Source organism: Heterobasidion irregulare (assembly GCF_000320585.1).
Source record: "Heterobasidion irregulare TC 32-1 unplaced genomic scaffold scaffold_02, whole genome shotgun sequence".
Classification (NCBI taxonomy): Eukaryota; Fungi; Basidiomycota; class Agaricomycetes; order Russulales; family Bondarzewiaceae; genus Heterobasidion; species Heterobasidion irregulare.
The window spans coordinates 1,845,615-1,872,623 of record NW_009258198.1 but is presented as its reverse complement, the minus strand read 5'-3'; the positions used below and the strand labels follow the sequence as shown (position 1 = coordinate 1,872,623).

The window sequence follows — 27,009 nt, the reverse complement described above, 5'->3', positions numbered from 1 at the left end:
CACGAGCTCTGGCACACGGCAGGCGGTCGGTGGGCTCTGGCACGCTCACGGACGCTCTCAACTCTGTGATCAGCCATGCACTCCACTCACGACAACATCGTCCAGCTCGTCGCTCCTCGCCCCGTCCGCATCTCTCCCTTCTCCCACTTCCATGCCTCTCAGAGCAAGTCCCATTCTCTGCGCCTCGCCTCCGCCCCCGCAGACACCGTCGAACGTGCCAAGTTAGCCGAGGACGACATCGACGACTGCCATCGTGTCTTCGTCGACAAAGAGCCGGCCTCTCCCCGTGCCTCTCCCCGTGCCTCTCCCCGTGCCTCTCCCCGTGCCTCTCCCCGGTAAGCATTTTCCTCGATCCTGTCTCGGGGGCTGAGCGCTCCCCTTCCTTTCTCGGGGGGCAATCTCCCATAAGTAACCCTCGATCGCATCGCTTGACCGCAAGTGCTCTTCTGCCTCGTCAATTAGACATGCCTAACGCTCTCGTTCCCAGCTCTACACTCTCATCTGAAGCTCTTGAGGAGTTCCTGTCTATCCTTCGTCCCACTCTCTTCCGACCACAGTCTCCGACGCTGCTAACTCGCAAGATACCGACTCTCGCCTTCTCACATGAGCGCGCCCACTCTCTGTCTTCCCGTTCTCTTGAGCGCCTCGAAAACGTACCTATCCTGTCATCAGCTTTCCGCAACGAGACCCGCACACCATTTAAGCAGACTAGCCCGCGCCTGCGCACCCCCCGCCAGGAGGACGAGGAAAAAGACAACGTGACCGAGCTAGTGCCAATCAGGCCCGTCGGTTCTGGCCCGCTCGGTGCGCGCCCTTTCTCTGTCTCACCCCGTCATTCTAAAGTTAATCACTTATGATGACATCATTGTATAGCGTCGCCTATTTCCCGCATCCACACTCGCAACCCCTTCCAACGTCACGCTTCTTATGAGACATTCAAATCTACAGGCAACCTCTTCCAAGTCGGCATGACCCCTCCACCTCAAACGCCCGCACCCGCTCCGTCGTCCCCCGCCATGATCCCGCTCCCGCCTCCGACTCCCAGCGAGGCGGACCCTCTGTGCTGAAAACCTGCTGGAAACAAGACGACAGCGGACGATGTCACTCAAACTACCGTGTACTATCCTATCTCTCCGGCTAACACTAGTATACCCCACTCTCTTTTGTGTCGTGCTCTTATCTACGTCCCGTACGTACCTCGCACTCGTTTTTATTGTACCTGCATCTCTATTCCCTCATCTATTCCCTTGTTCGTCATTTATGCCACCATCGTTGGGTAGAAAATCCCCGGGCCATCGCATATAGCGGGGTTCCCCATATTTATCTCGGGCTATCCTGCGGAGGTCCAACTCCGTATCTGACAGTTCAGATTAGTGCGGCAGTGGATCACGCAACGACTATTACTTTATTTTACCATATGATATTGGGATGTTTTTCTTAGTCCTTGACAGTTCCTGGCTTTGTTCGTGTACGGATTGCTCTCGTGAAGAAATGATATATCTATTCTCATCATTCATTGACGTCGCCTCGTTCAAACGAGGAGTAAAATATTGGGACTTCAAGCTTCACGATGGCCGTCTGCCTAGGCACCCTCATCTCTGGCCGCGACAAACCAAAAAAAAACACTAAAGGATCATAGTATAAGTACAAAATCGAGTTTTATATGTAAGCCCACGCCAGCGCTGAGTCCAGTGTCAACGATGAATCTTCTATTGAGGCCACTCATAGCTTGGATGACTGTGGATCTGGCAGGCTGTACAGTGCAGTGAGCTCTGCCTTGTACTTGTTGAAAGCGTCCTTCCTAAGTAGCATCGGTGTTGCGTCAGTCTATGGGTCGACAGCCCTCAAAGAAGACACATACCGGCGAAGCTTCAGCGTGGGCGTCAGCGTGTTGTCCTCGACGGTGAACGGGTCCAAGCTGAGATGGATGCGCTTCACCATTTCGAAGCTAGCAGAGATAGCCCAGGCGTCAGCTTCTCAGAAAACGGGAAATCACATGTCCCTCACCCCTTGAGCGCGTTCTTCCGCGCCTCTTTTGTGAGCTCCTTCAAGACAGCGTCGACGATGCGCTGATCCTGGCACAGCTCCTGCAGAGCTTTGACATCTTCAGGGCCGACGCGCGCGCCGAGTATACGGCCCCCGATGGCGGCGAGCTGGGCGGGATCTGGGACTACGACGGCGAGAAGGTAGGACTGGAGGGAGTCGCCGTGGACGAATATCTGAGTGACGAAAGGCGAAGACGAGTACAAGTTTTCGATCTTCTCCACCGCGACATATTCACCTTGAGCGAGCTTCATGATGTTCTGTCAAGGGGACAATGGAAGAAGGTGGGAAACTGAGAACCACGATATGGAGGGTCGTTTCGTTACCTTCACACGGTCAACGATCTTGACGCGCCCACAACCATCGATCTCGGCGACATCACCGGTATGCAGCCAGCCTTCGTCGTCGATAGTTTCTTTGGTGTTCTTCTCGTCTGCAAGATGCTATATGAGCCCCAGCTCGCTCACCCGAAAAAAGACAGCCCTTACCCTTATAATAACCAACGAAGCAGTTGACACCACGACAGCACAGCTCGCCACGGGGGTATGGCTTGTCCTCCGATGTGTATCCCATGGCAGGGACATCAATAAGCTTGAGCTCGGTCATAGCAGTCGGAGGCCCAACAGTTCCACTGGAGGATGGGTCGTTAGGAAGCGTATGTGTACACACGGCGGCGTTCTCGGTCATGCCGTATCTTCGTCAAGCTCAAGTCAGCATTTTACGATTAGTGGCACAAGCAAGCAGTTCAATACCCTGCGTAAGCTTGTAAGCATGATCGTATCAACGGCCATGATTGTGAGTTCACCTTCAGTAACGGTACCGCCGAACGCAATCTTCAAAAAGTCCATGACTTCGCTGCTTATAGGCGCAGAACCACAGGACACGAGCTTGACATTGCCGCCAAGCACGGCTTGAATCTTATAACAAGGAACGACACTACAGATCAGCTTTGTCTCTGCATAGCAAGTTTACTGCTGACCTTTCGGAAGACGAGTCTATCCCAAAGCGGATGAGTATTGTCACCCGTTGTATGCAGTCTTTCCAGCTTCGCTTGAACAGCCTTGCGGAAGAGGGCACCCTTGAGGCCAGGGACGTTTCCAGCGGCCATCGCAGATTGATAGACGCGGTTGAGCACACGCGGGACAGAGGGGAAGAAATTAGGGCGGAGGATCTGCGCGTCTTCGAGGAGTCGAAGTGGATCGCCGGAGAAAAACCCGATTGTACCGCCAACAGCCAAGATACACAACTCATTAGCCCGCTAACAAAGAGACAATTTAAGCATCCATTTGAGTTGGTTATTTCAGGGATGAAGCTTGCCTCATAAATATGTGCCAGAGGAAGATAAGACATCATGCATCCACGTTCGGGAAGCGTATATCCATACAAGTTCGCCGAGGGGGCGCTCGCCAGTTGTGAGTGGGTCAGAAGAGCACCTGTAGCGTGTGAGAGATCAGAAGATATGATGCATTTCTGAGTCTACCTTTGGGGTTACTCGTCGTCCCCTAAAACATTGGCATTAGAACAAACAGCAGCAGTGTCAAAAGACAGAAACTTACGGAAGTGTAACAGATCGAGGCTATCTGATCTGGCGTAGCTGGTAATGTTTCGAGAAGATGCGCTTTTCCAAATTCCACCACTGGAACGATGATTTGATCAGACAATTCATGGAGCCATTACAGGCAACATACCATCGCTCAACTCTTTGACTTGGACATTGATAGTCTCGCCCCAAGAAGTCAAAATCTGTTTGCTCTCTGGCGCCAAACCATCCATAGATATGATCATCTTGAGGTGAGGAGTCCGAGGCGCAATCTTCAAAAGAGACGCGACGTGATTCGATGTCGCAAAAATGACGGTAAGGTGCGCGTGATTAATACTGGTTGAAGAGATCAGACACCGTTGGAAATAACTGCAATCGCGGAACTCACATGTACTCTAGGTGTAGCCATCAGGGTCAACGTATGTTTCAGCGTGATATACACGAAGGCTTACCGACAGAATCCTTTCCAAGCGTGTCGTATAAGCTAACACCGACTTTACCATATGCATTCAGCGCCCACTCGACGAGCTGCCATTCTAATGCGTAGAACGCGCGTCAGTCAATGTGCTGTACGGAACCGAGACGACGTCGAATCTCACCAGGTCGATTCGGACTCCAGATTCCGACTGTCTCCATCTCTCCCCCGCCCAGGACACCCTTCTGGAACCATGTGTGCAATGCACTCCCAATCTCGCGTCTCTTCACATCGACCTCCCTGTAAGTTAACCAGACATAATGGTCGGCAAATTTCAGCGGATTAGTTGACACCAAGGGGCGGTGTCCGAGACAAGACAGGTCTGCAGAGAGTGCGAGACCGGTCTCGAACACCTCCGGTAGAGTTTTATGCACGTTGTCAGCTTTGATGTCGACAAGGCCGAAAATGGCTGGGAACCATGAATCAATGCCTTGCAGGATAGGCAAAAACAGATGAATATCTACCATTCTGGTAATGACCTGTATGTGCAAGTGAGCGCGCGTCCCTAACACCATGATAGCGAACTAGTCGGCTCACCAGTCTGCCCTGGCCTCTTGGTGCCAGGCACTTCAAAAGACTGCTTCTTGTAGTCGATGTTAGGAGGGAGCGGGACGGTCTTGTCGAGCGAGTTTGCCATTGTCAAGAGTGTGGGGTCGCGGTGTCAGGAAGGCGATGGTAATGGCAAGAGGAGGGATGGGATGGCGACGTACAGCTGCTGCTGAAAGTCAACGACGGTAGAAATAGAGCCGGGGATACGAGGACCGGTCGACGGCCCTGAGCCTCTGGCGCTCCCGTTCGAGACGACATTTATCACGTGCGATTGATCCCCACACTCGAGCGCGGGGCAATCTGTGGGGCAAGGGCCAAGTTGCAGCCAAGTCCGACGAGAACACCCGACCGTTCGCATCCACCTGACGTCTTCGTGCCAGGGGGAAGATCGCACGGGGATGGGCGAGATGAACCTGAGCCTCAAGGCCTAAAGGCTGCTCTCAGACCTTTACTTATCCCCTTCGATCGGTCTTTGCCACTGTAACAGCCGTATTCGACCGAAACTCGGGTAAATTGGATTTACATAGGTATTGTTACTACGACAAGCAACGACATCAAAGACAAGAAACAAGAAAGAAGCCATTCATGGAGTATTGAATCGAGGGCGCGCAGACAAAGTTTGGACAAAGTTTCGTACACAGAGCATTGTACACGTTGTGTTATCAAATAAGAATAACAAGAGACCATCACGGCGCATTGAGAACAATCTGGAAACAATGTTCGGTATATTATCGCGAAGCAGTCAATCTGGTGTCCTCACCTTCATAAAATCCTCGTAGTTTATTGTCACCCAGCCATCACGGTCGGTGTCGACTCTACGAGCATTTCATGAGAACATACACGATCGAGATAGCTTCCGTGACGCACCGTTGGAAAGATTCCGTCAAGCTCTTGACCGCAACACACGCCCTGACAAATCGGTCGAAGGTGATTCCCGGCGGAGGACCATACCCAGTTGAGGGACCGGTCGCTACGCGTATTGGATCTGAGCCGCAAGCTCATCTCCCGGAAAGGGCCATTGAAGCTCACCATATTTCTGTTCAATCAGCGTCAGAATGCTCGGTGCAAGGTTATATCCGAAGCTGCGCAGGGCTTCTGCGAGTTCATATCCGTCTATGGTTCCCGAGCGATCCTTGTCGAAATGCTTGAATACGTTCTGCCAATCGCTGATGTATTTCCACAAGCCGGAGAACTCTGCGGGAGAAGCTCCATCGGCATCTGAGCTGTTGTCATCAGTCTGGCAAAGCGTACCGTTAAATCCGATGGTTCCGCTACGATCGGTGTCCTGCACAGGTCAATCAGAAACATCAGTTAAGCTCAGAGGTTCAAGGCAACTGACGAATATGTTCATGAGCATCTTCACAGTGTCCAAATCGAACCCTGAGAGCTAGGTGGTCAACACATGGGATCCGATGAAATGATGATTGATTAATATGCTCTGGGACTCGGGGCACACTCAAAGGTCTCAAACGATCAAGACAATAAGGACCAGCCAGCTCAATATGTGCCCCCAATTTCGAGATCTATGACGCAAGACGACTCGCACTGACGGGTGTCACTCACTTGACCAGTTCCCTGCAACAAGAGATCACATCAGATCCAAGGCGAATCGGGGTGGGTAGATGAGCGTACCATTCACAAGGGCAGACTGGAGTTCATTGGCACTGATCGCGCCTGAACGATCCGCGTCGACGGCAGAAAACCACTGCCATAGCTGAGGATCAGCTCCAAGAGGTGGCTGCTGATAACCATACCCTCCTCCCGAGTATCCTGGGGGTGCTGGACTGTGGTTGTGGTGATGATGTCCAGAGCTCACAGAGTGGCGATGGCCGCTGTTATAGTTAGGATTGCTGTAGTAGGCCATGGTGAGAATGAGAGAGGCGCACTGGCAAGGCTGAGTCAATTATGTTTGCCGAAACGGAACAAGGAAGCTTTCCGATTGGTTCCGGGTCACTCTTAATTGGTGGCTGTGCTTCGGCAGCCTATCTTTTGCCACAGTCGACCCGTGAGGCCTGCAAGGAGATTCTCATACGTAGCCTCAACAAGCCTCAACAACCAGAGAATCATTGGGAAGCGCCCTCGAATCACAGCATCACAGTATAGCGATGTTATTTTTTAAGCGATGTTGACCGGTGTCATTCTTAGCTGCCAGTAATAAGGCTGCTATGACTCGCTGAAATTCGCACTGGCTCATGACCGGAACCTTATCACCCTCTATCTCTGCATTTAACCATTCTGATCCAGGGAACATACCTTCCGTCGGAATAATCGTGCGGCTAAGCTACAGGTGGCCTTAGTCTACCTCTAGATGACCTTCCTTTCGACGGGTTTTGATCCTAATCTACGCATGAACAACCTCTCTCGGTATGGTTACATATCATGCCCTGTTGTTCAAACCAATGCACCATGTCGAGCGCAATCGATTCAACCTTCGAGGATGCCCATAGCCAAAAAAGGCAAGTAAGAAAGGCGGGGTAGTGCGGGGTCGGCAATCACGAAGCCGGTTGGTTTGCAGCCGCGGTCTCAGACGCTGAAATCAGACTTTCCCGGCGACTCACCTTCGCCACGAACTCTCAGTTCCTCCGGCATCCCTCTTCGCAGACGATTCTCATGGCCAGCGAATTCAAGGCGGTCATTTTCGATGTTCGTACCCAAAGCACACATCTCCGGTACCATTCCGAGATCCTATAATTATCCTGCTGATCGTTCCATTCATTGGCATCTGGTCGCAACCTTTGTGCGAACGATTAGATTGGTGGGGTTGTACTCAGAAGCCCCCTGATCGCTATTGCGGCGTATGAGCGGGAGCATGGAATTCCCAATAACTACATTAACTGCTCGATGTGAGTCACTATCAGCTTCTTGCATCGAAACCTTGTGAGTAGTGTGGAAGACTTGACATTGTCTTGTGGACGGGCTGTGAGTTAGTACCTATCGTGGCTCCGAGGGGGCCTGGCAACGCTTTGAACGTGGAGAAATGTCTTTGTTCCCATTTTACGAGGCATTTGGCCGGGAGTTGTCTGACACCGGAAACGGCAATAAATGGTATAATGAATACTGTAGGCGCAAGGGCATCGGTGAGACGTGCTGTCAATCATGAACAGGCGATTTGAGTTATCATTTCTGACTTGTTCGGCGTGGAACAGAATGCCCAGAGCTTCCCCGAGGCTTGAACATCGACGGGCGCGATGTAGGTGCTCAGTGCCTGCTGTCCGTTTAGGTGGCGGCCATTTGACTTGTTCTATCTCAACAGCTCTTTGGTCGCATGATGCGAGAGAGCGCAACGTTCGACGGATGCGTAGTGGAAGCCATCCACAGGATCAGAGGTTCGGAAGCCTTCTTTCTCCTATCGTTTGGGCGCCGAATCATGTTTAGATTGACATCCGTCCGTTCATCATTTACACCCGTCTTCGATTCAACGTCTCAGCGGCAAAGCGATGGCGACTTATCGCACTCACTAACAACTTTTCCAAGACCGACGCCTCACTCATCGGGCACGACGTCACCGTGTTCGAGAAGACTCCGGGCGGCACCTTGGAATCCGAGCTCAAGTTCTTGGGATGGGAAAATGGCGCAGTCCCTTCGGGGCTACGAGAGCTGTTCGATGACTTTATTGACTCCAGTCAAGTCGGAATGAGGTGCGCGCACGTGAAACGCGAGTAATGCCGGTGCTTGACGTGACATTGCGGGCCTTGCAGAAAACCGGAACCTGAGTTCTATCTCTTCGCATGCCGTCGAAACAATATCCGTCCAAATGATGCCATTTTCCTTGACGACCTTGGGCAGTGAGTCTCCGTTTAAGCCTCGAGGATCTCGGAAAGCAACGATAGATTAACCATTGCGGTAACAGCAATCTGAGGGCCGCGAAGCAACTCGGGATGGAAACGATCCGTGAGTTCATTACACGTTGACCAGACGAAATTAGCGTACGAGGTTGCATTCCTGATCTAGACGTACCAATCGGAGGATCGCTGGGAGCAGTAAAAAGGCTCGAAGAGAAGTTGGGTATCGATCTCACAAGTGGGGTTGAACCCAGCCAACGGACACCTTCCAGGCTGTGACTGCGCGTCAGAACCTCAACTAACAACACGAGCTATCGGAATGCTGAAAGAGGAAGGGAACCTGTGTATTGAAGGATATCTAATTACTCAATCCGTTCTATGTGTCCAGCTACTCTAAACAATGGAAACGGACGTCAGAACGGCTTATCCGACGCAGGGGTCTTATCTACGTAGTGGTCGCCAATCTGCGGACGACAAGGCAGTGCACGTTGGAATGTCAGGATTTAAAACTCCAAGTCGTGGAATGACTCACGACAGGCAACTTAATCAACAGCGCGTTCTTGACTTTCGGGGTTACAGAAAGTAGCTAATATTTCCAAAGTCTGTCAGCCGAACATTCCTTCGCTCACTGCTATCCGGGACGCACCAGGAGGGCGGCAGTGCCAGCACCAACACCCCAAAAGCCGAGGCTACCAGCCCACCGTTTGGCGGACTAAGAGCGCAAGTCAGTGTGAGGCAATTGAGTTGAAACAACGGAACCGAAAGCCTACGCTCAAGGTGAACGTTCCAAGGCGCTGCGTGGCAGGCGTAGGGTGGAAGGCAAGGCGGGCCATTGAATGCGAAGATGAAGCAGGTGCAAGATGACGGCGCTCAGACGTGGACGAACACGGAAGGGGTTGCGGACTTTGAAAAGATTTCCTTCGATTCGGCCGGGCCTGGGACGCACGCACCGTTCGGTGCTTTACGCCCTACGCGACTCGACCTCGAACCTGCGCTCGAAAGCTGTCAATTCATCGTCTGTGCTCGGCACCTGCATTCTACGTGCACTCTTTCATCGACTGGAATTCCGCTAGCTCCTGTCTCCGGCTATCTGCGTTGCTACAGGATGGCCAACCCCCGACAGCGTCGTAAAACCCGCTCCTCTTCATACAAGCCTGTCCACCACTCCCGGCAAGCGAAAAAGCTCCTGAAAAAACAGCCAGGTACCTTTTGTCTTCCCAGAAATCCTGTACACTGCTCGCGATAAATCCGTTGACACTCTTTCCCAGTGATCCGCGGCCCAAAAGCTCTCCAAGAGGCCTGGGACAGACGTAAAACTGTCCGGCAAAAGTAGGTCGAGCTATTTTGAAAACTTATGGACGTCTGTTGAAGCAGCTCGGCTTGTTCTCGTCTATGCATGATTAGTTATGCGGCCTTGGGTCTCGCAACTTCTCTGAACCCTAGGGTCGCTGGTGGTGTCGAACGTGTCACGGCAGACAGAGAAGACAATGGCGATACTCTCGAGGTCGACATGACAAGCTCGGAACCCTCTTCGTCAACCCACAAGGCCGACGCGAACAGTGGTAGCCTACCCAAGGGACATGGCCGGATTGTCCGAGATGAGCAAGGGAATGTCGTGGAGGTAGAGATGGAAGACGAGGTCGATGACGAGGCGCCGGAAGAGGAGCCTCTGATCGAGGAGAGAGCCTCAGGCGTCACTCCCGAAACAAAAGATTGGGTGACGATGCCTGCACGGAAACAAGCGACGGAGGTTGTTCAAGGTAAGCACAGTATGAGCGTCTCTCGCGGTCGCTCGTTCGGGTGTGCTCATCGCTTTGCTGTCACGCTGTCTCCAATCGCGGTCGATCTACGTGTCCTTGCACTCAATCAAGCTCTCGAAAAAGCGTCGTCGTTGGCCAAGCCGGTACGGCGATTCTCGTCGACGGGCGAGGGGCAATACCTACGACGACTTGTTGAAAAATACGGCGAGGACGTGGAGAAAATGGCACGAGACAGGAAGCTGAACGTCGAGCAGCGGACTGTCGGACAGCTGAGCCGCGCGATTCGCAAGGCGGGCGGGATCGGCAAGCTGCAGAAGACACCGCGATAGCGCAAGACGGGGTTGTCGCGCGGTGGAGGGACATCGACCAGCCCGTGGTCGGATAGTCTAAATTTGATGACCGTCGGTGTGGCGAGGGGCGATTCCAGGCTCGAGTGTACATAACTGACGTTACTTGCTTAGCAGTGACGGACGACGAAGTAAGAGAGCGGAGTCATCTGATTCGTCGAGGGACCAGATCGGTACCTCGGGTAGGGAATGTGGAGGGAAAGGGCGAATTGAGTTCCGAGGAAGGAGGGATTAGGGTGTCGAGCCAGAAGACGGAGGACGAGCACAGGCTATGCTGCCAGAAGTCGAGAGGTCCTTGGAAGGTGTCGTGTAACATGCGGATTCTTTGTGTGTGCGGGGGCACCCACGCGATCGAGGCGTCGAGTGGCACCAGGACTCCGAAAGGGGAATAAGTGCGACAATTTCGCAGGAATTTGAATCGGGGAGGGGGGGAAGCGCTGAGCAGCCGGAGGGACCGGAGCGGGGGCGGGGTCTGGGTCTGGGTCTGGGTCTGGGGAGTGGGCTGATGGCGGAGGACCGGGGGCGTGTGGCGGAAGCAAGGGGAGAGGGAGAGGAGGGGGAGGGGGCGCGGGGAACGTGGGCTCTAGGAGTATAGGGCCTGAGTGCGAGGGCCCAGGATCTGGGGGCGTAAGATCCCGTTGTCGGATCTGGAAACGGAAGCAGAGGTCGAGGAAGAGAAGGAGGGGTTACGCGTTACGGGCTGGGGTTACTGATGCTGTTACATGGAATATATTCTCTCGTAAAAGCGTCATATCAGCCAGGCATGTTCTTTCATCTGACATGCTGCATTGCTCTCCACCCTCTATTTATCCATCCCCCTCCCTCCTCAGAACACGTCCCTCATCCCCTCACACATGCCTCCCAGGTCCTCCTCCCCGTCCTCCAGACGCTCCTCCGCGACGTCCCCTTACCCCGCATCCGCAGCCCGCGCCCCCTCCGGTCAGCCAAAGTCGTCCAGGCAGCAGTTCTCTGCCTGCGGTGCGTGTCGCATGCGAAGGTGTGCACCCTCACCACGCCCTCCTCCGTCCTCGTGCCCATCGCCCTCTCCCAGGGTTCGCTGCGATCTCAAGGACCTCCCCCTCACCACCACCGGCCAACAGACCCACTGCTCGAACTGCAAGGAGCGCGGCCTCAAGTGCGTGTAAGTACTCCACCCCCATCGCCTTATCGCTGTCCTCACTCCCTATCACCGTCCGACAGGGATGAGTTCGCAGAAGTCAAAGCTGTCAAGCTCCTCCGGCGCGGCCGCCGGCTGCAGCAGGTCGAGTGAGTCGCGTGCTTCACTTGCCAAGTCTTCCATCGACCGACCTCAGCAACTCCCCATCTTATGTAGGGCCGTCTACGGCAAGACACTCGACGAGGATAGCGACCTTTACCAACCCCCCACCCTCACTCCCAACCTCATCCCACGACTCAGGCCGGAGTTCTTTTCTTCTCCCTTCTACAGCAGGTTCCACGTACAATGTGTGTGTTTTTATTTGATTTCCCGCGTCCCCCCCGTCTCATCAATAACTCATTTTGTATATCCCACAGACCCAATTATCGACCCCTCCGAGTTTTGCTCTCGGTTCTTCGAGTTTGCAAAAGGGAATTGCAATGCATTGGACATCTCCGGCCAGCTCATCGCAATGATACTCGCCGTCTGGGCCACCAGCTTTGGCGTCAACGAGTACGGCATCGAGGAGGTCGATAACAGTCCGCACGCCATCCACAACCGTCAAGAGCGCACGAATGAGATGGTGAGAGAAGTATTGCAGCTCATCGATATGCACGGCGTGGTTCGCAAGCCCACCTGGGACGGTGTACGCGCCCTGCTATTGTTGTCGCCTTTGACACAAGGTTTGCAGATCCGTTCCATGTATGACGCATCACGCTTATCAGATCTTCCAGAGGTTCAGACCCCTATGGAGAGACTTGTAAGCTATCGCGCGCGAGGTCGTCTGCGCAGTCCGCTCATCTGCTAGGCACAGGTCATGCATGAGGCTACGATCAGCCAAGTCTTCACCCTTTGCAGCATGGCTTCCGTGTCATCAGTGGGCACCGGCCAGGGGAAGGGGGTTGACTTGTTGGTCAGATCCCGTATCTTCTGGCACGCACACGTTGTGGAGGGCATCACGAGTGGGCTCCGCGGAGGAAAACTCCTTCTGTAAGTAGTCGTCCATTTTTGGAAAATATGGTTCGCTGATAACTTCGCAGCTCCGACGAGGATCTCAACGCCTTTCAGAAAACAGTCCCTCCGCTCGGTACCACCGCCGTCACAAGGTCCGAGGCTTACGAATTCACGTACCGTTACGCGCAGGTTCCCCTCCAGCTTGCGTCCGCGTGCCGCAAGGTTCACGCGGCCCTCACAGGCCCCAGTGCTCGACAGAATGACGAGATCGACGAAAATCTGCTCCACGAAGCTTGGGGAATTCTGGATCAGTCATGGAAGGCTTTTGAAGGTTTAAAGGAGCTGGGAACCTTGGGCATCATTCGAGCGGAGGAAGTGGAGCGCTACATCTATGGCTGGCAGGTAGGCCGTGATCCCTACTCCTTTCGAGCTTCGTACCTAACAGCGTCACTTCATTCAGATCTTCATCTTCGAGTGTTGTAAGTCTCCCCATCTTGAGTTCATCAAACGGACTCACAGGTGTATGTTTCACAGTCAACGTCATTCGCGAGGCACTCAAGCAGCGTGTCGTCGTTCACTCTAGTCGAAGAAAGACTCCCGAGTGTTCGCCAATCGTAAGGAGCCCAGCCACCACGGATGCAGCGACTCGTTTGCTCAAGGTTGCGACTACCCGATGTTACACCACAGTGAAACGCGTCGTCTCCATCATCCGTCGGTTTTTGGGAACAGCTTTTTTCGAATACGACGCGTCCCTTGTGCGAGATGGAGTCTTCTTCGCAGGATTCATGGTTGCGGGCGAATCCGGGACGGAAGACGACGTGCACGTTTGTCTTCAAGCCTTGCATCAAATGCGATGGGCGTTCTCCAAAAACGAAGAGAGGGCAAGGACCGTACGATTGGCATGGGAGGCAAGGAAGGCGTCTAGTGGACGAAAGGCACAGCTATCCCCGTCCATAAGCTCCAGCGATTACGACGCGTATGCCAACGCGCTGCCGTCACAGGACCCTCGTCAACTTCCGCCCTCTTCGTCCTTGTCGACCTCTTCTTCCCGCTCTTCTCTCCGTGGCGAATTTTCTGCGCTCAACACAGGTGGTGCGGAGGATGGCAGCTGGACATCACCCTCGTCGTCTTCGGTTTCGTCTGGCGCGCGTTCACGTCAAGGATCGCTTCAAGAAGACTTCATGGGCCCGGGGTCGCACAGAGGCTCCCCGGTCTCCAACCATGCGCCCACTACCCCACCCTTCATGTCAGGCCCCACACCAACTCAGCTGCAATCTAGGACGTTCAATCCCGTTTCATCCACTGAGGGCTCAGATAATGTCGCAGTTCACTCCTTGGTTCCCCACCGCATTTCGCCCACGTTGCAATACTTTCCAGAGCTCGAACACTTTTCCTTCAGCCCTTCATCGGCGCCGGTTGGTCATACGCCGGTGGGAAGTACTTCCCACCAATCGCAGGCAGCTCCCTTCGCGTTTGACAACGTTCCTTCGTTGTCGCCCTTGAGCATGCGCAGCCATGATTCCCAACCAAGTCAGAACTCGATGGGGACCCCGTTTTCGGGGCTTTACGACCCTCGCTCGAGCATGCTCTTTGCGGGATCGTCGCACGCTGCCCCTCTGTCGACCGGTGACCAACAATTCGGAGGCTCGAGTTCTTATTACCATTGATGGTTCCTCTGTGTCTCAGCTCCGTTCTGGTGCCGTTTGTATGTTAGCAAAAACGTGCTTCTTGTGCACAAAGGTAGATCAAATGTTTTTTATTCGGTGTTTTTTTTTTATCCTTCACTCGGTCCGTGCGATACCTTGTTCATCTTCGACTTTCTTTGTTCTTTTGTTCTCTTTTTGGTCTACACCTTGTTTCGTTCCCGTGTAACGTTTCACTCTTGGACATTGAGACCATTGTCTGCCAGCTGTGGCTGCGCTGCTACCGAGCAAGCACGGTTGTATAATGTTTCCACCATCGCTTTTTACACTACCCGCTGTATTTCTTCTTTCTTCACTTGTCGACGTCTCTTTGACCTTTCGGCTCCATCACTCGCAATAACCACATAGATAATGCGACCGGGCCTTCCGTAAAACATGATCCGGGGAGGGGCGCTGATCCCCGACCGCGGTTGTCAACGTGCGCGACGATATATTGAGGGTGCAGGAGATCGTGGGTCCCCGAAGGTGCCTCCTTTTGGCACTTGGCCGATCCTGGAGCCTTGAGGCCTTGGGGCCAGAGGGCGCCTGGCCAAGCGACGCAGCTGCAGGAAAGACGCTCGGGGAATATGAAATGGCTCGAGTAGCGACAAGCCAGGACAAGACGATGTGCGGGCCAAATCGGGCGTTTCGAGCTGTTGCCGTGCTACAGTGGTCAATGAATCGGGACACCCTGGGAGATGTGATGGGGAAGGGTTTAGCCATCGGGGAGCGGGGCGTAGCGGTGCCGGGACAAAGTTTGTATTGGTTGGTGTGTTGTGCGAACCACAGACGGACACTTGGAAAGTCGCCATGCGCCGATGACGGCAGAGAGGCCCATTAAGGTCACTGTTCGAGTCGGTATCCCCAATGGGATTGTCAAGTCGCCGACTCGCCCCAAGGAGGAGAGCCCAGACTGTGCTAGTTGCGCCTTCTTCAACTAGGGACCGATATATTGGGCCAAGGAACCTTCTCTCTCGTATGTTGGCCGGTGACGACTGGATGTCCCACTGCGTTGGTGTCTCGATGATCATTCACCGCGGGCTCAAGCCACAAGCGATATGCAGAGAGGATGGGGATGCAGCACGGACCGTCGATGCATGATCGAGTCCATTAAAGATAGAGATTCGAGGTGGAGTCATTTGTAATAGTCAAGATGCAGTCACAAACTGGCGTTGCGTCTCGTTGGGTCAACAAAGTCGGGGCGTCGCTGAAAACGGAGATCACTTTCACACGACCCCCGTGTCGACAAAAACCCAGTTTTGCGACGGCATTTTGATTCAGATTACCGTATTTATTGAGGTTAGGCGGTGCCGCGGCAGCAAGTCGAGTCGAAAAGGCGACCGCGAAGTCGGCGGCGGCCCCTTGATGAGTGGCATTCGGATCGACGGTCCCCTGGACGAGGCGATGTCTACACCGAGACTCGAGAGAGACCTGGCCGCAATCTCACTTCTATATACGGCACTTGGATCTTGCGCTATTGTTGGTGGCGGCGGACAGTACGATAACAAATATGAGCACTGTTGACAGCGTCGGATGGCGAGATCTCGTAGGGTTGCGGCCATGCGGAAGCAAAATGAGTGTTTGTCATCGGGAAATCGCGGATGCGGCACATGAGAGATCTTGATCTGTTGTGCCCCCGAGTGGTTGGCGTCGTGGTCATTGTGTGGCGCAGCGCAGCGTCAAAGGCTGTGCGCCCCAGCTCACTCATCCGTCGAGAACCGTGACCATCTGCGTACCTTCATGGACTTTTTCTGTACGTTCTCCATCGAAAGCGATTCCCAGTGCGACTCAGACTGACGTGATCGCTCCACATAGTCTGCCTTCCCATCTTCTGTAAGTATGGTCCTCTGAGGCTTCTGTAATACCACTGCAACGCAACGGGACTGCTGATCACCGCTCATCAACGCGCATTCGCTCTAGTCGGCTGTCCCACCAAGATCAAGCCCGAGGGCGATCAGACGCCTCGGATTTGTCCTCGTTGCCATAATGGTACGCTGTGTTTAAGGCCCGGTTCGCCTTCTCGCGGTCTGACCAGGCTTTCCCATTCGCCAATCATCGTCCTCAGCCTCCGTTCTTTCGGCGAAGTCTCGCACATGGTTCGAGGTGTGCTTCGTCCCGCTCATCCCTATGCGTGCCTCGCATGTTTGGATCTGCGGCATCTGTCAATGGACCGTTCCTCTGCAACAGGGGTGCGTGCGCTTCACCCCACCACGTTTTTACCGCACCGTCGTTCATGTATCTGCATATTTTGATCTTCTAGCTGGGAACCGCAGGTCGCAGCCGTCAACTATCAGCACCCGTCCGCCGGCCCAAGCCACGGGATCCCAGGGCCGTCAAGCCCTTGGGCACAGGCCCAGGGCCCCTTCCAACCAGGCTATCAGCCTGCCTACTTCCCTAACCAGCAGAAGTAGGCTGCTTGACACCGTTTTCGACGTCTTTCAACTGTACCGTCTCCATCTATGATTCTACGAATTACGGACATGTGTGTATCATAGTCATGGTGTCGTTTCTTTCCCTTCTCTCCTTCTGTACGATTTGTATATCTGGAATAACAGTGTTCCAGATCCGCCAACCAGAAATGCGCCGGTGGCAATAATACCACAAATAGCCCCAGAGCTCAGTTTTGGATGCTTCTCGTGGTGAGCGTCAATCGAATGGCCTTCGATGGGGGCCTCGGAGTCACTCCCTCGTTCCCGCTGAAAGCGCTGGAGAGCGGACGTGGGTTCCGTCATAGTGAGTAGACCGATAAGAGGCGGACGCTGGGCCGTTGAGCCGTGATGAACAACGTAAACATTCTAGGCGGTTGTGCGCATGAGTGAGCAGAGTTCAGAGACAAGAATACGCTGTCACGCACTCGCAGGAAGGCATCTCCAAGAATCCAGTCTCCGGAATTGATCTAAAGTTCGCGATGAGCTCATAGGTACTCCTCAAAAGGTAAGGAACACACTTTATTGCTGGGTTGGATACCCGCAATACACCAACCCTCTGGGTCTACCCCTTGCAAGTTGATGTCCGCAGGGTCGACAGGGTACTCCTTCATGCTTTCATGGTCTCCAAGGACGAAGCCGATGGTTACAGCTCTATTGCATCTCACCTGCCACTGGCCAGCATCCGTTTTCCTTGTGGCGCCAACAGCGTTCCACAAAGCATCCACGTCACTGGATGGGCCCAGAATGAACGATGTGCCAGTGTCAAGAACAGCAATGGGGGTGGTCGAATCATGCACTCGAGAAGGCGCCAGAGAAGTGAAAAGGGTAGTCGAGTTGAGCGTTATAGACCGCAGGGGCAGTTTCCAATAGTCAGGCACCGAATTTCGACCGGGATAAACAGCCGTATATGTGAAATCCTCGGTCGAGTTCCCAATTGCCGGATCGAGCTGTCCGAGGGTGAACGACGAATCGTCCAGCTCTCTTCCCAGTTTGAAGGCAAAAAATCGGTGAGAATCGTCAAAGTATGAGAACAGGTTTTCCAATAGAGTCTTCCCAGTATTCGACGCGATGGATGCAGCAAGCGGGAACGACAGGCCTAGAATGCCGCTGTATTCTGAGCTAGACAGATCGAGGTTATGGGTCTGATTTGCTAGTGCTGGATGTGGGTGGCCAGTCAGTGAAAATATCGTCATGGAGTATGCGCACTATGACCCACCGAACACTTGAGAGGTGACTTGATAAGAGCCAAATGTCACACTCTCAAACCCTATGGTTCCAGAGACTGAGCCGACCAGGTAATTGAGCTCAAACTCGGCCGAGGATGTCTGAAAGGACGATGTTTTGCTGTACTTGGACAATCCAGTGCAGTCAGGCTCAGTGCAGTCCTCGGACAAAACCCACTTAAATCGAGTGCAATCGGGTCAGCGATTGCTCAATTCGTAGTGTATCAAGGAAGTGCGACTGACTAGATCAGATGAGCCGGTATCGAGGATGACCTGCAAGTCTTGCCCGCCGATGCTAGTAGACAGTATTAACAGTGATATATAAAAAGCAATAAAAGTGGCAAGGTAACCTGATGCGCGCCACATAAGTGCTGCAGCATAGTTTTGGTAGTCAGTTGGGTGTATTCATTTATCATAGAGGTCAAATCACTATTGGTGCATATTGAGGAGAGGCACACCGCCTGCAGGCTGTAGAAAGGACTCATTGGCCAAGATTGTCTGATTTTGGATAACGCGTTGCAGTGTAATTGAGCGGCCCGAGTGCCTGGGAATCTTGGAGGGAGATGGAACGGCATTGATCGCTGGTATGAGAAAGTAACAGCGAAGGAAGATAAAAAGGAAACTTAAGAGCCCGCACTGCTGGGGCATCTTGTCTCATGTAACGAGGGACGGCGATGTAGGCACTATCGTATATCAGAAGGCGTACATGTGTCTCGTTTCAGGCCAATGGACTTCTGCATAAGCCTCGATAGCTGCTAGAAAATGCGGGTCACACGTTCCAAGATTGTGATCCAGACTGGACGCCGGACGGTTGAGCTCCTGCTATATTTACCACTTGAAGTTTACGTCGAGAATAGAAAAAAAATGCGGAATCGCCCGCTACACTTCCGATCATGTCACATAACGTCTTTTATGCCAGTATCAGTGCACCGAGAAGTGGTAGTACAGTGCAGGAGGCCAAAGAAGACGGAGACTGACGGTGTGCAGCAACTCCGGAGTCATGCCTCGTGGCCGTGACACTACTAAGGCGCGCGTCACATCACTGCCTCGCCACTACGTTAGCTCAACTGTTGTTCTCTAACCACCCTCGACCTCGACAACATGCATACCAGCGAGTACGATTTCCTCTTCAAGCTCCTCCTCATTGGCGACTCTGGGGTTGGCAAGGTACGTCACTCGCTTAGAATTGCAGACTGTATGCTCACCGTACAGTAGTCTTGCCTCCTTTTGCGATTCGCTGACGACACCTACACGGAGAGCTACATCAGTACTATCGGCGTTGACTTCAAGATTCGGACCATCGAGCTCGAGGGAAAGACGGTGAAGCTCCAAATTGTGAGTGCCTTCCGTCTCAACGAGTCATGGCGCGTGGCACTGCGCAAGCCGCGAGGTTTCCGGAATATCCACAATTCCACGTTCATTCGGGAACAATCAGTGTCCATGGCTCTAGAGCCCTATGTCATTGGCATCAAATCGGTCGTTTCTGTGTTGGCCTCGGATGTACTAACATAATCTTCGTAATTCAGTGGGACACAGCAGGTGGGTATCGGTCTTGATTGCACCTCTCACATGCCCTCATCTCCTATTTTTGTTATCCTCAGGCCAAGAACGTTTCCGCACCATCACTTCATCTTATTATCGTGGTGCACACGGCATCATTGTTGTTTACGACGTTACTGATAACGGCAAGTTACTACGCCTCTCCCTGCCTCGCTGTCCTGACAACGTCTTTTCAGACACATTCACGAACGTAAAGCAATGGCTTCAGGAGATCGACCGTTACGCATCAGAGGGTGTCAATAAGCTGCTTGTTGGCAACAAGTCCGACCTGACAAGCAAGAAAGTCGTAGAGTACAGCGTTGCGAAAGTAAGTACAGACTCCACATTGGTGACTATTTTCTCATCACGTTGTTCCCTGAAGGAATTTGCGGACCAATTGACCATTCCATTCCTGGAGACGTCGGCGAAGAACGCTACCAATGTCGAGCAGGCTTTCTTGACAATGGCCAAGCAAATTAAGGACCGGTACGTACCAAGCTTGATTGGGCAGACGGTCACTGAGACATGATGTCTAGCATGGGTTCTACGTCAACACCCTCAGGGGCTGGCAAGTCCTCGACCATCACGCCTGGCCAGACCGTGCAGCAACAGCAGTCCGGTGGCTGCTGCTGATTGTTTCGGGGCCGTTTCCCCTTACCTTACCTGCATTTCCATTATCTGCTGGACCTTTCACGTATAACCCAAGTCTTCGCGTTTTTTTGTCCGCACCTCGAGTAGTCAGTTGCTGGCGTTGTTCTAGTCGTTCTTTCACTTTTCCGCAGGATGTTGCCCACAGTATACTCCTATGTCAATATATCGGTTCCTTCAGATTGGTTATTGGATGAATATTCGCACGTGCTCATGGAATTCGAATCGACTGCGCGTGCGCATCGTAGACCAGCTCTCTCCTTCCTGCCACGCTACAGTTCATCTGGCTTGTACAATCGGTAATGCAACAAGAACCACATCATTCGATGGAAAATCGTAGGGGCGGGCGTGTACTAAGTCGCGGTGGAGGGCGTGCAGAACGCGGGTCGGCCCGCGTTCTCGGTCCTGCGCAAGAGTTTCAAAAACAACGTGAACAATCCCGACATTTTCCTCCCTCCAAGGATCGTATCGTCCCAATCACTGGCCCAATTACCGTTCGTACAAATGCCTTCGAGATAGTTCAATACCCAACGCGGACATTCATTCAGTATGATAGTAAGTCAGCGGTCACACGGCGCGATTCGCATCTGCTCATCGACATGGCTTGAACAGTAAGTGAGTGTCGCTCATCCAGAGAGCGCCCACACGCTCCCTCGACTAACTGTTTGCAGCAATCACACCAGAAGTGAATAATGTCCGGAGAGCGAGGGAAATCGTGGATAAGATGCAGATAGCATACGCGAGTGTGTTTCAACCCCGCGCGGCATTCGATGGGAAGAAAAACTTGTATTCTTCCAAAGAAATTGCTCCCGGCGGATCTATCTCGGTAGGTTCCCCGACTTGTTGCCTGATGGCTCCTCCAATCCGTTTCAGTTTGAGGTCCAAATGTCGCCTCAAAACACGTCCCGACATGTATACAATATCAAGATCGTCCGGACGTCTATGGTGTTTGACCCCAAGTTGAGCGCCTCTCTTTCTGGGCATGACTTGGCTTTGACTGGATACTATAGAACGTTCCGTAATCTGACCACCTCACAACGAGGAGGCATGCCTGCAGATTTTGCTTCGGCTCTTAACCTGGTTCAGATGCTAATAATGCAGGCGCCGATGCTGTATGTACTCAGTTAGATATATAAATGGGATAGCAAAGTCATGGATGTGCTTTGCTACCAGACATTCGAAGACATACAATGCCAGGGCTGTGTTTTCTTCTATTGGGGCCAGGCCTCTCGGGGGCGGACTGGAGATTTGGCCCGGATTTTTCCAGTTGCGTGCGTTCTCTCGAGATCACGGAAAGATTCTCATCGTTCGTCTGTAGGAGTGTAAGACCTGCGGTTGGGAGGCTCATAATCAATATCGACACTACAAGTACAATAACGTATGGTTCACAATGATTCTATATCCTTTTGTCGCTGAGCTTCGTATTCAGTTATGCCCCGGGGCCCCTCATTTCATTTGTTCTAGATTTTCTCAAAATGACCGTTCAAGACCTCGCTAATTTAGATCCTTTGAGTTCTCGATGGAAGCTTCTGCGAGCGACGTTGCACAAAGTGAGGATCACTGTTGACGTGCCTGTCGGGCGACGATCCCGTCCAATCAAAGACCTCGTTCCGCGAGGCGGACTCTATACATTCAAAAAGGGCGACAGGACTCTGACAGTCAAGGTGGGTCTTCCGGGATCGCGCTCCGGCTCCGGTCAAATGCGATTGACGTCCATGTGTAAGGATCACTATCTGGAGGAGCATAATAAAACCCTTAGCTATCCACGAATCTTTGGTGTCCGCATGCCAGGCAAACATGACGTCGTACTGCCTGCGGAGATTTGCAGCATTGAACTTGGTCAGATGTTCAAGAGGAAAGCCCCTAGCGACATCATGCCCAAGGTTCTCGATTTTGCTAGCAAGCGGCCTCTCGACCGCCTCCGTGCAATCGAAGACGCGGCATCGGGCTCGGTAATCTTCATACCATCGTCGAGTCGCAATTAATTCAACCTTTGTCTGTGCAACAGGTGTTGAACTATGCGCAGTCAGATTTCGTTGGTCTCGCGGGGATGAAGATCTCGACTACTCCTTTGAAGGTTGCTGGTCTCATCATGACACCCCCGATGATTGGATTCGGGAATGACGTCGACATCGAACAGACCGTGCGTTCGTGCCCTATCCTGAACATCACGTGCTTCTAACATCTATAATCGCATTCAAAGCTGGGCTCCTGGAACGCAGTCAGACGAAAATTCTATAAACCAGGACGTGCCACGGGCTTGGCTGTCGTCGACTTCTCCCTTGGTCCCTACGATGTCTTGAAAAGATTCGTGGATGATCTCGTCAACTGTTGTAATAGATTGGGTAAGAGTGTGTTAGATTATGATTGCTTGCGCAGTCTCATGTTGCCATTCATCTAGGTCTCAGTCAGTTTCACTTTGTGTGCATTCCAACTCCCTCCTCTAACATTTAACAGATACGCAAAGTGCGTCACCAGACCCAACACAGCTCGCTCTTGTCCAAGGCCCCATTGCAGGGAATATACATCAAGTAGCTAAGCAACTGCGCAGCGTCATTCACCTAAAACTGAATCGATTATCAGGTGTTGGTCCGAGCTATGGCCACATACCGTCCGAATCTGCTTGTTATCATCTTACCGGACGTAGCTGCTGAAGCTAGAGAGGCGGTCAAGTTGTGGAGTGATACAGCAGCCGGTATTCCAACGCAATGCATGGTAGAATTCATAACTACTTTGTTAACCGTTCGACTAATTTTATCTTGCCAGAAACTCTCAAGAATTCGATCTGCAAATGATCAATACTGTACGAATATAGCTCTCAAGTAGGCAAGCGTCGTATGGTACATAGCACAAGCTAATGATATCTTCTGTTCTAGAATTAATGCTAGAATGGGAGGCGTCAATTTTATTCCAAGAATGCCGATCTCGACTATGATTCGGAACACTCCAGGGCTCACAATCGTTGGTGAGCTGTCAGTGACCATGTAGAAGGGCTGCGTGATCTGACTTGGGATTAGGTGCCGATGTGGGTCACCCTGGCCCCGGGATAGACAGACCATCCATTACTAGCCTCGTAGCCTCGTACGATGCGGACCTTTCCCGGTATACAGCATTCACCAACGTGCAGAACCCGAGACAAGAGATCATTGCAGATCTGAAGGACATGATGCTGGTGAAATGATCTCTCCGATTCTCACGCGATGTCTTTGTGTATTGACTTGAATGCAAAGGGTGCCTTCCGGCGTGTCTGGAATTGCAGAGGCCGAGCTCAAACGATGTTCCCTCGATGTGTTGTCTTCTTCCGAGATGGCGTTTCAGAGGGCGAATTTGCGCAGGTGGTGACGTTTGAAACGGTAGCCATACAAGGTAAAGAGGTCTATCATGCTGTGTACCCGCACTGTGTTTTGACGCGCGACCACTTGTACGTAGAGGCATATGAGCAGTTTCGCGAGGAAGCGGGAGCGCCCAAAGAGTTGACTCTCAAGCTCCAATTCGTCGTGGTCGGCAAAAGGTTCGAACAACCAGGACCCTAGATTCTGCGACCCCAGTGCTCACACATTCGATGCGCACAGACATCACTTCAGGTTCTTCCCTGATGATCAAGCGTGATTCACTCTCACCGCCTCAGCGCTCACGCTGAGCTCCTTCGCTGATTCCCTCCCTCATAGACCCGGCCATGGTACCGATAAGAGTGGAAACTTGCAGCCAGGTCTGGTGGTCGACTCGGGGATCACAAATCCGTTCATAACCGACTTCTATCTGCAGTCCCAGGGCGGCTTGAAAGGCAGTACGTTCCGGTTCATTTTCTTTGGTCAGGCCGTGTTCTCATATGCCACCTTCATAGCAAGCCGCCCTGCTCACTATATCGTACTTAAAAATGGCCTCAAGATGGTACCTGCTCAGTGCGTCTCGTGTGATCATTGTACGCGATATTAATGTTGAACTCGTCGATATAGGATGTACGAACTATCATATTTTCTCTGCCATGTCTATGCCAGAGCCACACGGTCTGTATCCATACCCGCCCCTGTCTACTGTGCGTTCCTGTCTTTGTTGAGGCAGCACCGGTGCTAATGCATTGCTCCCTACAGATGCTGATGTGCGGGATGTGTTTTTTGTCCACTTGTGTTCACTAACTAAAAACCTTTTTGTTCTGTATCCGCCCGTATAGCTTGTCTGCACGCGTGCGCGGATGTATTTCGAAGGGCCCGTCTTGGAACTCGCGTCGGAGGCCGGTGCCAGCATCGATGGCGCGCCATTCGACCTGGACGAATGGAAGCGAGGCTTTAGGGGCATCCACGACAATATCAGAGACCAAATGTTCTTCCTGTGACAAGCTCATCGTTCGCACAAGCGCTGCCATTCTAATTCTGTTTGACTATTCTCGCGTTTCCTAACGGGTTCGTCTCCTAGATCTTTTGTAGCGGTTGAAGATTTGCTTGTAGTAGACGCTCAGCTATATTTTTACCCCGACTCCTGTCTTTGGCTCAGAGACAGTCGTGTAAAGTACTGCTTAGCATCACGTCTGTCGCATCTGACAATTGATATTGATTGGACCTTACGTTGACAGAAGAAAGGACGCGACAATAACCGAGGTCCGCGTAAAGATGAGGCACCCACATGACGAAACCTGGAACTCTCATGCTGGTGCTCATGTAAAAAGTACAAAGGGGCTGCAGAGCAACATATTTCAAAAATAAACGGACCACACGGCCTGGGAACGCAACTGAATACTAAGTTCACCCACCGGAAGTCTAGCGCCTGTTGCGAGATGCAACGTTCATTTTATAGACGACCGACCGACGTGGAACATTTGACGTCTAGTGTACAGATCCCTTTTCTGGCACTTAAAGTGTAAGTGAAACGACAAAGAAGCCATTGTGTGCCACGCGGTGGAATCATGGCGAACCACCAATGATACAGTGTCATGACACACAAAGCTAGTAGGTGGGAGTATATTAGCATCGACAGATATCCGATGGAGAATGCGAGGCAACAACAGGTTTCGAAACCCTCAGGGGTGTCATATGCTCATGCCTATGACACAAGAAGTGGAGTACTGGACTGGCCCGAAGACTCAGATTCTCGGGAAATCGATCGGCGCCGGTATTCCGTGACATATCCCCCGCTGTGTACACTGCCGCGCAGGACTTGATAATATTAATAAGTGCGCACGACTGCGCAGGAGCAAGGAGGTATCGTATCCGCACAAATTCTAACAAGAGGCTCTGCGGCTGTGCTTGTCGCAGCGCATATACCCGCGCGCTGTATGTGGTGCGATTCAAGAAGTCCGCCGAAATGCGCCTCCGGTTTCGGCCGTCGACTGGAAGCCCGCCGATGAGAAAGTCAAACGAATCGATTGTATAGGATTGCGGAGTTGCAGATGCGATCGCGGCGTTAACAAGGGATAACAATGGCGAGACATTCCAGCTGTACATTCCAACATCGGCCAATGGCGGGTTCCTTTGGAATTCGGTCAACACGCGCAGACCGCTGCGCTGAGTTCTTATCTGTCATACTGGAATAAAGTGGTCTGACATGGCCTGCAGTCCCCGAACGTCCAGGACGATCAATCGCGAAGGTGGGAGTGTGAAAAAAAGGGGGCGAAAGGAGCTAGAGGCTGTGGAAAAAAGCCTGCGCAGCTGCATATCAGAAAGGCTGAGGAGCTGGCGGACGGAGGCCGATGCGGGGATGCGGCGGCTGCTTGCCTCGCCAGAGAGAAAGGCGGGTGCATGTCACGCACGACGGATGTAGTCGATCGACGTCAGTATGGAGACGGGCCTGATCGCGTGCCTCCGTGTTCCTAGACATACACTGTGGTCAGAGCGCATCAATTTACTTATGCATCCGGGAAGGGTTCCATGGGATAAAATAAACGGAGCCGACGAGCTGAAATACAAAGTCAGAACGTGATGGTAGAACGATGGCGCGACGTACGGAAAAGAGGCGGCTTTGACGAGCAGGGAGGATCCACGTGGATTTACCTGTTGGACAGGGTTCATCCTTGGCCGTTCTTGCTCGGGCTGAAGCAGCGGTTGTTCGGACTGGAGTCGAGGGCTGCAATGCAAGTCGGTATCTTGGATGTGAAATGCTGCCCGGCACCTGAAGCACGCGGGGGCGGGCGAGTCTGTGAGAAGGGAAGAGATGTTGATGTGCTTATGCACCACAGGGGCACATGCAGCGTCAGACCAGCGCGGGTAGCTATCGCGTATGAAACGTCGCACCTTCGCGAGTCAATGCCAGCGACTCCAGAACTGGTCCTGGACGTGGCCAGAAGCTGAATGGGCGCGAGGCTTGCCGAATCGGGGATGTTGGGTTGATAAGTGCCATCGAAGCCCGAGTGCGAAGGCGACTCTGGGGAGAAGGAAGGGCTCTCGATTGGAAGGACTTTGGAAGGCCGGGAAAGGAGGATCCGGCCGTTCCACACGGGCGTTCTAACCGACTGCATGCATCCCACATCAAGGCGGCCCTGCAGGATGGACGTGTGTATGCGCCTCTATGCGGATACTCTCGCGCCGCATCACAGCGTTTGCACCGATAGGAGGCGCCGAGCAGGCGCGACAAGAACACGAGCAAGGTCCAAGACGTTCCTCCGATCATCGCTGATGGTGCGCTGCTACTGCGACGCTCCTGGCAGCCATACATGCCCGAGCCCCAACCGATGCATGATCAACGATCAAAAAGGAACCCGGGTGCGGTGAGGAGGGGACTGCACAGCCAGGCGTCCCCTCACAGCTCCTGGCATTGCAAAGGGCAACCTGCCTGCTCCCATCATATCCAAGAACAAATGCGAAATGCGAAGGTGCGAAACAGGAAATCGGAGATCGAGACTCGCTACGTGACAGTCGCACTGCGACCCACAGACAACTGAGCTAAATCATA

The 27,009-nt window shown here is 52.8% G+C and overlaps 15 protein-coding genes across 15 annotated transcripts; 9 read left to right on the top strand and 6 right to left on the bottom strand.

The window, feature by feature from the left end:
- Positions 1 to 464: 464 nt before the first annotated feature.
- HETIRDRAFT_379821 (uncharacterized protein) lies at positions 465 to 1,515 on the top strand (the record flags this gene model as incomplete). The annotated part of the gene is made up of 2 exons (XM_009544269.1): positions 465 to 804; positions 874 to 1,515. 2 exons carry the CDS (start codon positions 465 to 467, stop codon positions 1,065 to 1,067), a joined length of 534 nt encoding a protein of 177 aa, XP_009542564.1. The 3' UTR covers positions 1,068 to 1,515.
- HETIRDRAFT_470877 (uncharacterized protein) lies at positions 722 to 1,441 on the top strand (the record flags this gene model as incomplete). The annotated part of the gene is made up of 3 exons (XM_009544270.1): positions 722 to 804; positions 874 to 1,189; positions 1,281 to 1,441. Exons 2-3 carry the CDS (start codon positions 1,099 to 1,101, stop codon positions 1,439 to 1,441), a joined length of 252 nt encoding a protein of 83 aa, XP_009542565.1. The 5' UTR covers positions 722 to 804; positions 874 to 1,098.
- Positions 1,516 to 1,600: 85 nt separating the features above from the next.
- Positions 1,601 to 4,699, bottom strand: acs5 (expressed putative fatty acid biosynthesis enzyme). The gene is made up of 16 exons (XM_009544268.1): positions 4,596 to 4,699; positions 4,523 to 4,537; positions 4,183 to 4,467; positions 4,036 to 4,119; positions 3,972 to 3,978; positions 3,732 to 3,919; positions 3,600 to 3,679; positions 3,524 to 3,545; positions 3,361 to 3,476; positions 3,023 to 3,301; positions 2,872 to 2,960; positions 2,532 to 2,737; positions 2,370 to 2,476; positions 2,008 to 2,303; positions 1,862 to 1,948; positions 1,601 to 1,801 (listed from the first exon to the last, which is right to left on the bottom strand). Exons 1-16 carry the CDS (start codon positions 4,693 to 4,695, stop codon positions 1,723 to 1,725), a joined length of 2,040 nt encoding a protein of 679 aa, XP_009542563.1. The 5' UTR covers positions 4,696 to 4,699; the 3' UTR covers positions 1,601 to 1,722.
- A 402-nt stretch (positions 4,700 to 5,101) lies between these two features.
- HETIRDRAFT_432369 (uncharacterized protein) lies at positions 5,102 to 6,471 on the bottom strand (the record flags this gene model as incomplete). Its single annotated transcript, XM_009544267.1, has 8 exons — positions 5,102 to 5,314; positions 5,368 to 5,422; positions 5,475 to 5,577; positions 5,637 to 5,801; positions 5,859 to 5,892; positions 5,947 to 5,991; positions 6,175 to 6,182; positions 6,240 to 6,471. 8 exons carry the CDS (start codon positions 6,469 to 6,471, stop codon positions 5,294 to 5,296), a joined length of 663 nt encoding a protein of 220 aa, XP_009542562.1. The 3' UTR covers positions 5,102 to 5,293.
- A 746-nt stretch (positions 6,472 to 7,217) lies between these two features.
- On the top strand, positions 7,218 to 8,518 carry HETIRDRAFT_122465 (uncharacterized protein; the record flags this gene model as incomplete). Its single annotated transcript, XM_009544266.1, has 8 exons — positions 7,218 to 7,250; positions 7,359 to 7,450; positions 7,536 to 7,684; positions 7,754 to 7,797; positions 7,861 to 7,933; positions 8,035 to 8,245; positions 8,306 to 8,392; positions 8,458 to 8,518. 8 exons carry the CDS (start codon positions 7,218 to 7,220, stop codon positions 8,516 to 8,518), a joined length of 750 nt encoding a protein of 249 aa, XP_009542561.1.
- Positions 8,519 to 8,802: 284 nt separating this feature from the next.
- HETIRDRAFT_448752 (uncharacterized protein) lies at positions 8,803 to 9,222 on the bottom strand (the record flags this gene model as incomplete). The annotated part of the gene is made up of 4 exons (XM_009544265.1): positions 8,803 to 8,853; positions 8,922 to 8,975; positions 9,036 to 9,101; positions 9,160 to 9,222. 4 exons carry the CDS (start codon positions 9,220 to 9,222, stop codon positions 8,803 to 8,805), a joined length of 234 nt encoding a protein of 77 aa, XP_009542560.1.
- Positions 9,223 to 9,346: 124 nt separating this feature from the next.
- Positions 9,347 to 10,615, top strand: HETIRDRAFT_407642 (uncharacterized protein). Its single transcript, XM_009544264.1, has 4 exons — positions 9,347 to 9,591; positions 9,658 to 9,718; positions 9,794 to 10,149; positions 10,261 to 10,615. Exons 1-4 carry the CDS (start codon positions 9,495 to 9,497, stop codon positions 10,476 to 10,478), a joined length of 732 nt encoding a protein of 243 aa, XP_009542559.1. The 5' UTR covers positions 9,347 to 9,494; the 3' UTR covers positions 10,479 to 10,615.
- A 150-nt stretch (positions 10,616 to 10,765) lies between these two features.
- On the bottom strand, positions 10,766 to 11,248 carry HETIRDRAFT_448750 (uncharacterized protein; the record flags this gene model as incomplete). The annotated part of the gene is made up of 2 exons (XM_009544263.1): positions 10,766 to 11,143; positions 11,207 to 11,248. 2 exons carry the CDS (start codon positions 11,246 to 11,248, stop codon positions 10,766 to 10,768), a joined length of 420 nt encoding a protein of 139 aa, XP_009542558.1.
- A 102-nt stretch (positions 11,249 to 11,350) lies between these two features.
- HETIRDRAFT_115131 (uncharacterized protein) lies at positions 11,351 to 14,273 on the top strand (the record flags this gene model as incomplete). The annotated part of the gene is made up of 10 exons (XM_009544262.1): positions 11,351 to 11,493; positions 11,548 to 11,637; positions 11,697 to 11,762; positions 11,830 to 11,960; positions 12,030 to 12,335; positions 12,378 to 12,412; positions 12,467 to 12,642; positions 12,693 to 13,008; positions 13,067 to 13,085; positions 13,126 to 14,273. 10 exons carry the CDS (start codon positions 11,351 to 11,353, stop codon positions 14,271 to 14,273), a joined length of 2,430 nt encoding a protein of 809 aa, XP_009542557.1.
- Positions 14,274 to 16,204: 1,931 nt separating this feature from the next.
- HETIRDRAFT_309747 (uncharacterized protein) lies at positions 16,205 to 16,699 on the top strand (the record flags this gene model as incomplete). The annotated part of the gene is made up of 3 exons (XM_009544261.1): positions 16,205 to 16,277; positions 16,354 to 16,477; positions 16,603 to 16,699. Coding segments are annotated over 3 exons (294 nt in total), but the record flags the coding sequence as incomplete, so codon positions are not given.
- Positions 16,700 to 16,783: 84 nt separating this feature from the next.
- Positions 16,784 to 18,306, bottom strand: HETIRDRAFT_168063 (aspartic peptidase; the record flags this gene model as incomplete). The annotated part of the gene is made up of 6 exons (XM_009544260.1): positions 16,784 to 17,083; positions 17,143 to 17,184; positions 17,236 to 17,873; positions 17,934 to 18,061; positions 18,184 to 18,235; positions 18,291 to 18,306. The coding sequence occupies 6 exons, from the start codon at positions 18,304 to 18,306 to the stop codon at positions 16,784 to 16,786; spliced, it is 1,176 nt and encodes a 391-aa protein (XP_009542555.1).
- A 726-nt stretch (positions 18,307 to 19,032) lies between these two features.
- Positions 19,033 to 20,261, top strand: HETIRDRAFT_407640 (uncharacterized protein). Its single transcript, XM_009544259.1, has 7 exons — positions 19,033 to 19,107; positions 19,156 to 19,275; positions 19,467 to 19,479; positions 19,542 to 19,625; positions 19,677 to 19,807; positions 19,862 to 19,965; positions 20,016 to 20,261. Exons 1-7 carry the CDS (start codon positions 19,042 to 19,044, stop codon positions 20,110 to 20,112), a joined length of 615 nt encoding a protein of 204 aa, XP_009542554.1. The 5' UTR covers positions 19,033 to 19,041; the 3' UTR covers positions 20,113 to 20,261.
- A 563-nt stretch (positions 20,262 to 20,824) lies between these two features.
- Positions 20,825 to 24,460, top strand: HETIRDRAFT_309780 (uncharacterized protein; the record flags this gene model as incomplete). The annotated part of the gene is made up of 19 exons (XM_009544258.1): positions 20,825 to 20,969; positions 21,173 to 21,239; positions 21,301 to 21,393; positions 21,557 to 21,791; positions 21,852 to 22,079; positions 22,136 to 22,252; positions 22,331 to 22,505; positions 22,536 to 22,658; positions 22,724 to 22,862; positions 23,004 to 23,092; positions 23,145 to 23,299; positions 23,358 to 23,501; positions 23,571 to 23,638; positions 23,700 to 23,732; positions 23,796 to 23,914; positions 23,972 to 24,029; positions 24,084 to 24,163; positions 24,219 to 24,226; positions 24,299 to 24,460. Coding segments are annotated over 19 exons (2,238 nt in total), but the record flags the coding sequence as incomplete, so codon positions are not given.
- A 700-nt stretch (positions 24,461 to 25,160) lies between these two features.
- HETIRDRAFT_424877 (uncharacterized protein) lies at positions 25,161 to 25,934 on the top strand (the record flags this gene model as incomplete). The annotated part of the gene is made up of 5 exons (XM_009544257.1): positions 25,161 to 25,233; positions 25,276 to 25,322; positions 25,377 to 25,472; positions 25,495 to 25,602; positions 25,677 to 25,934. The coding sequence occupies 5 exons, from the start codon at positions 25,161 to 25,163 to the stop codon at positions 25,932 to 25,934; spliced, it is 582 nt and encodes a 193-aa protein (XP_009542552.1).
- On the bottom strand, positions 25,475 to 26,856 carry HETIRDRAFT_457468 (uncharacterized protein). The gene is made up of 3 exons (XM_009544256.1): positions 26,352 to 26,856; positions 26,065 to 26,282; positions 25,475 to 26,016 (listed from the first exon to the last, which is right to left on the bottom strand). The coding sequence occupies exons 1-3, from the start codon at positions 26,770 to 26,772 to the stop codon at positions 25,963 to 25,965; spliced, it is 693 nt and encodes a 230-aa protein (XP_009542551.1). The 5' UTR covers positions 26,773 to 26,856; the 3' UTR covers positions 25,475 to 25,962.
- Between the last annotated feature and the right edge of the window lie 153 nt (positions 26,857 to 27,009).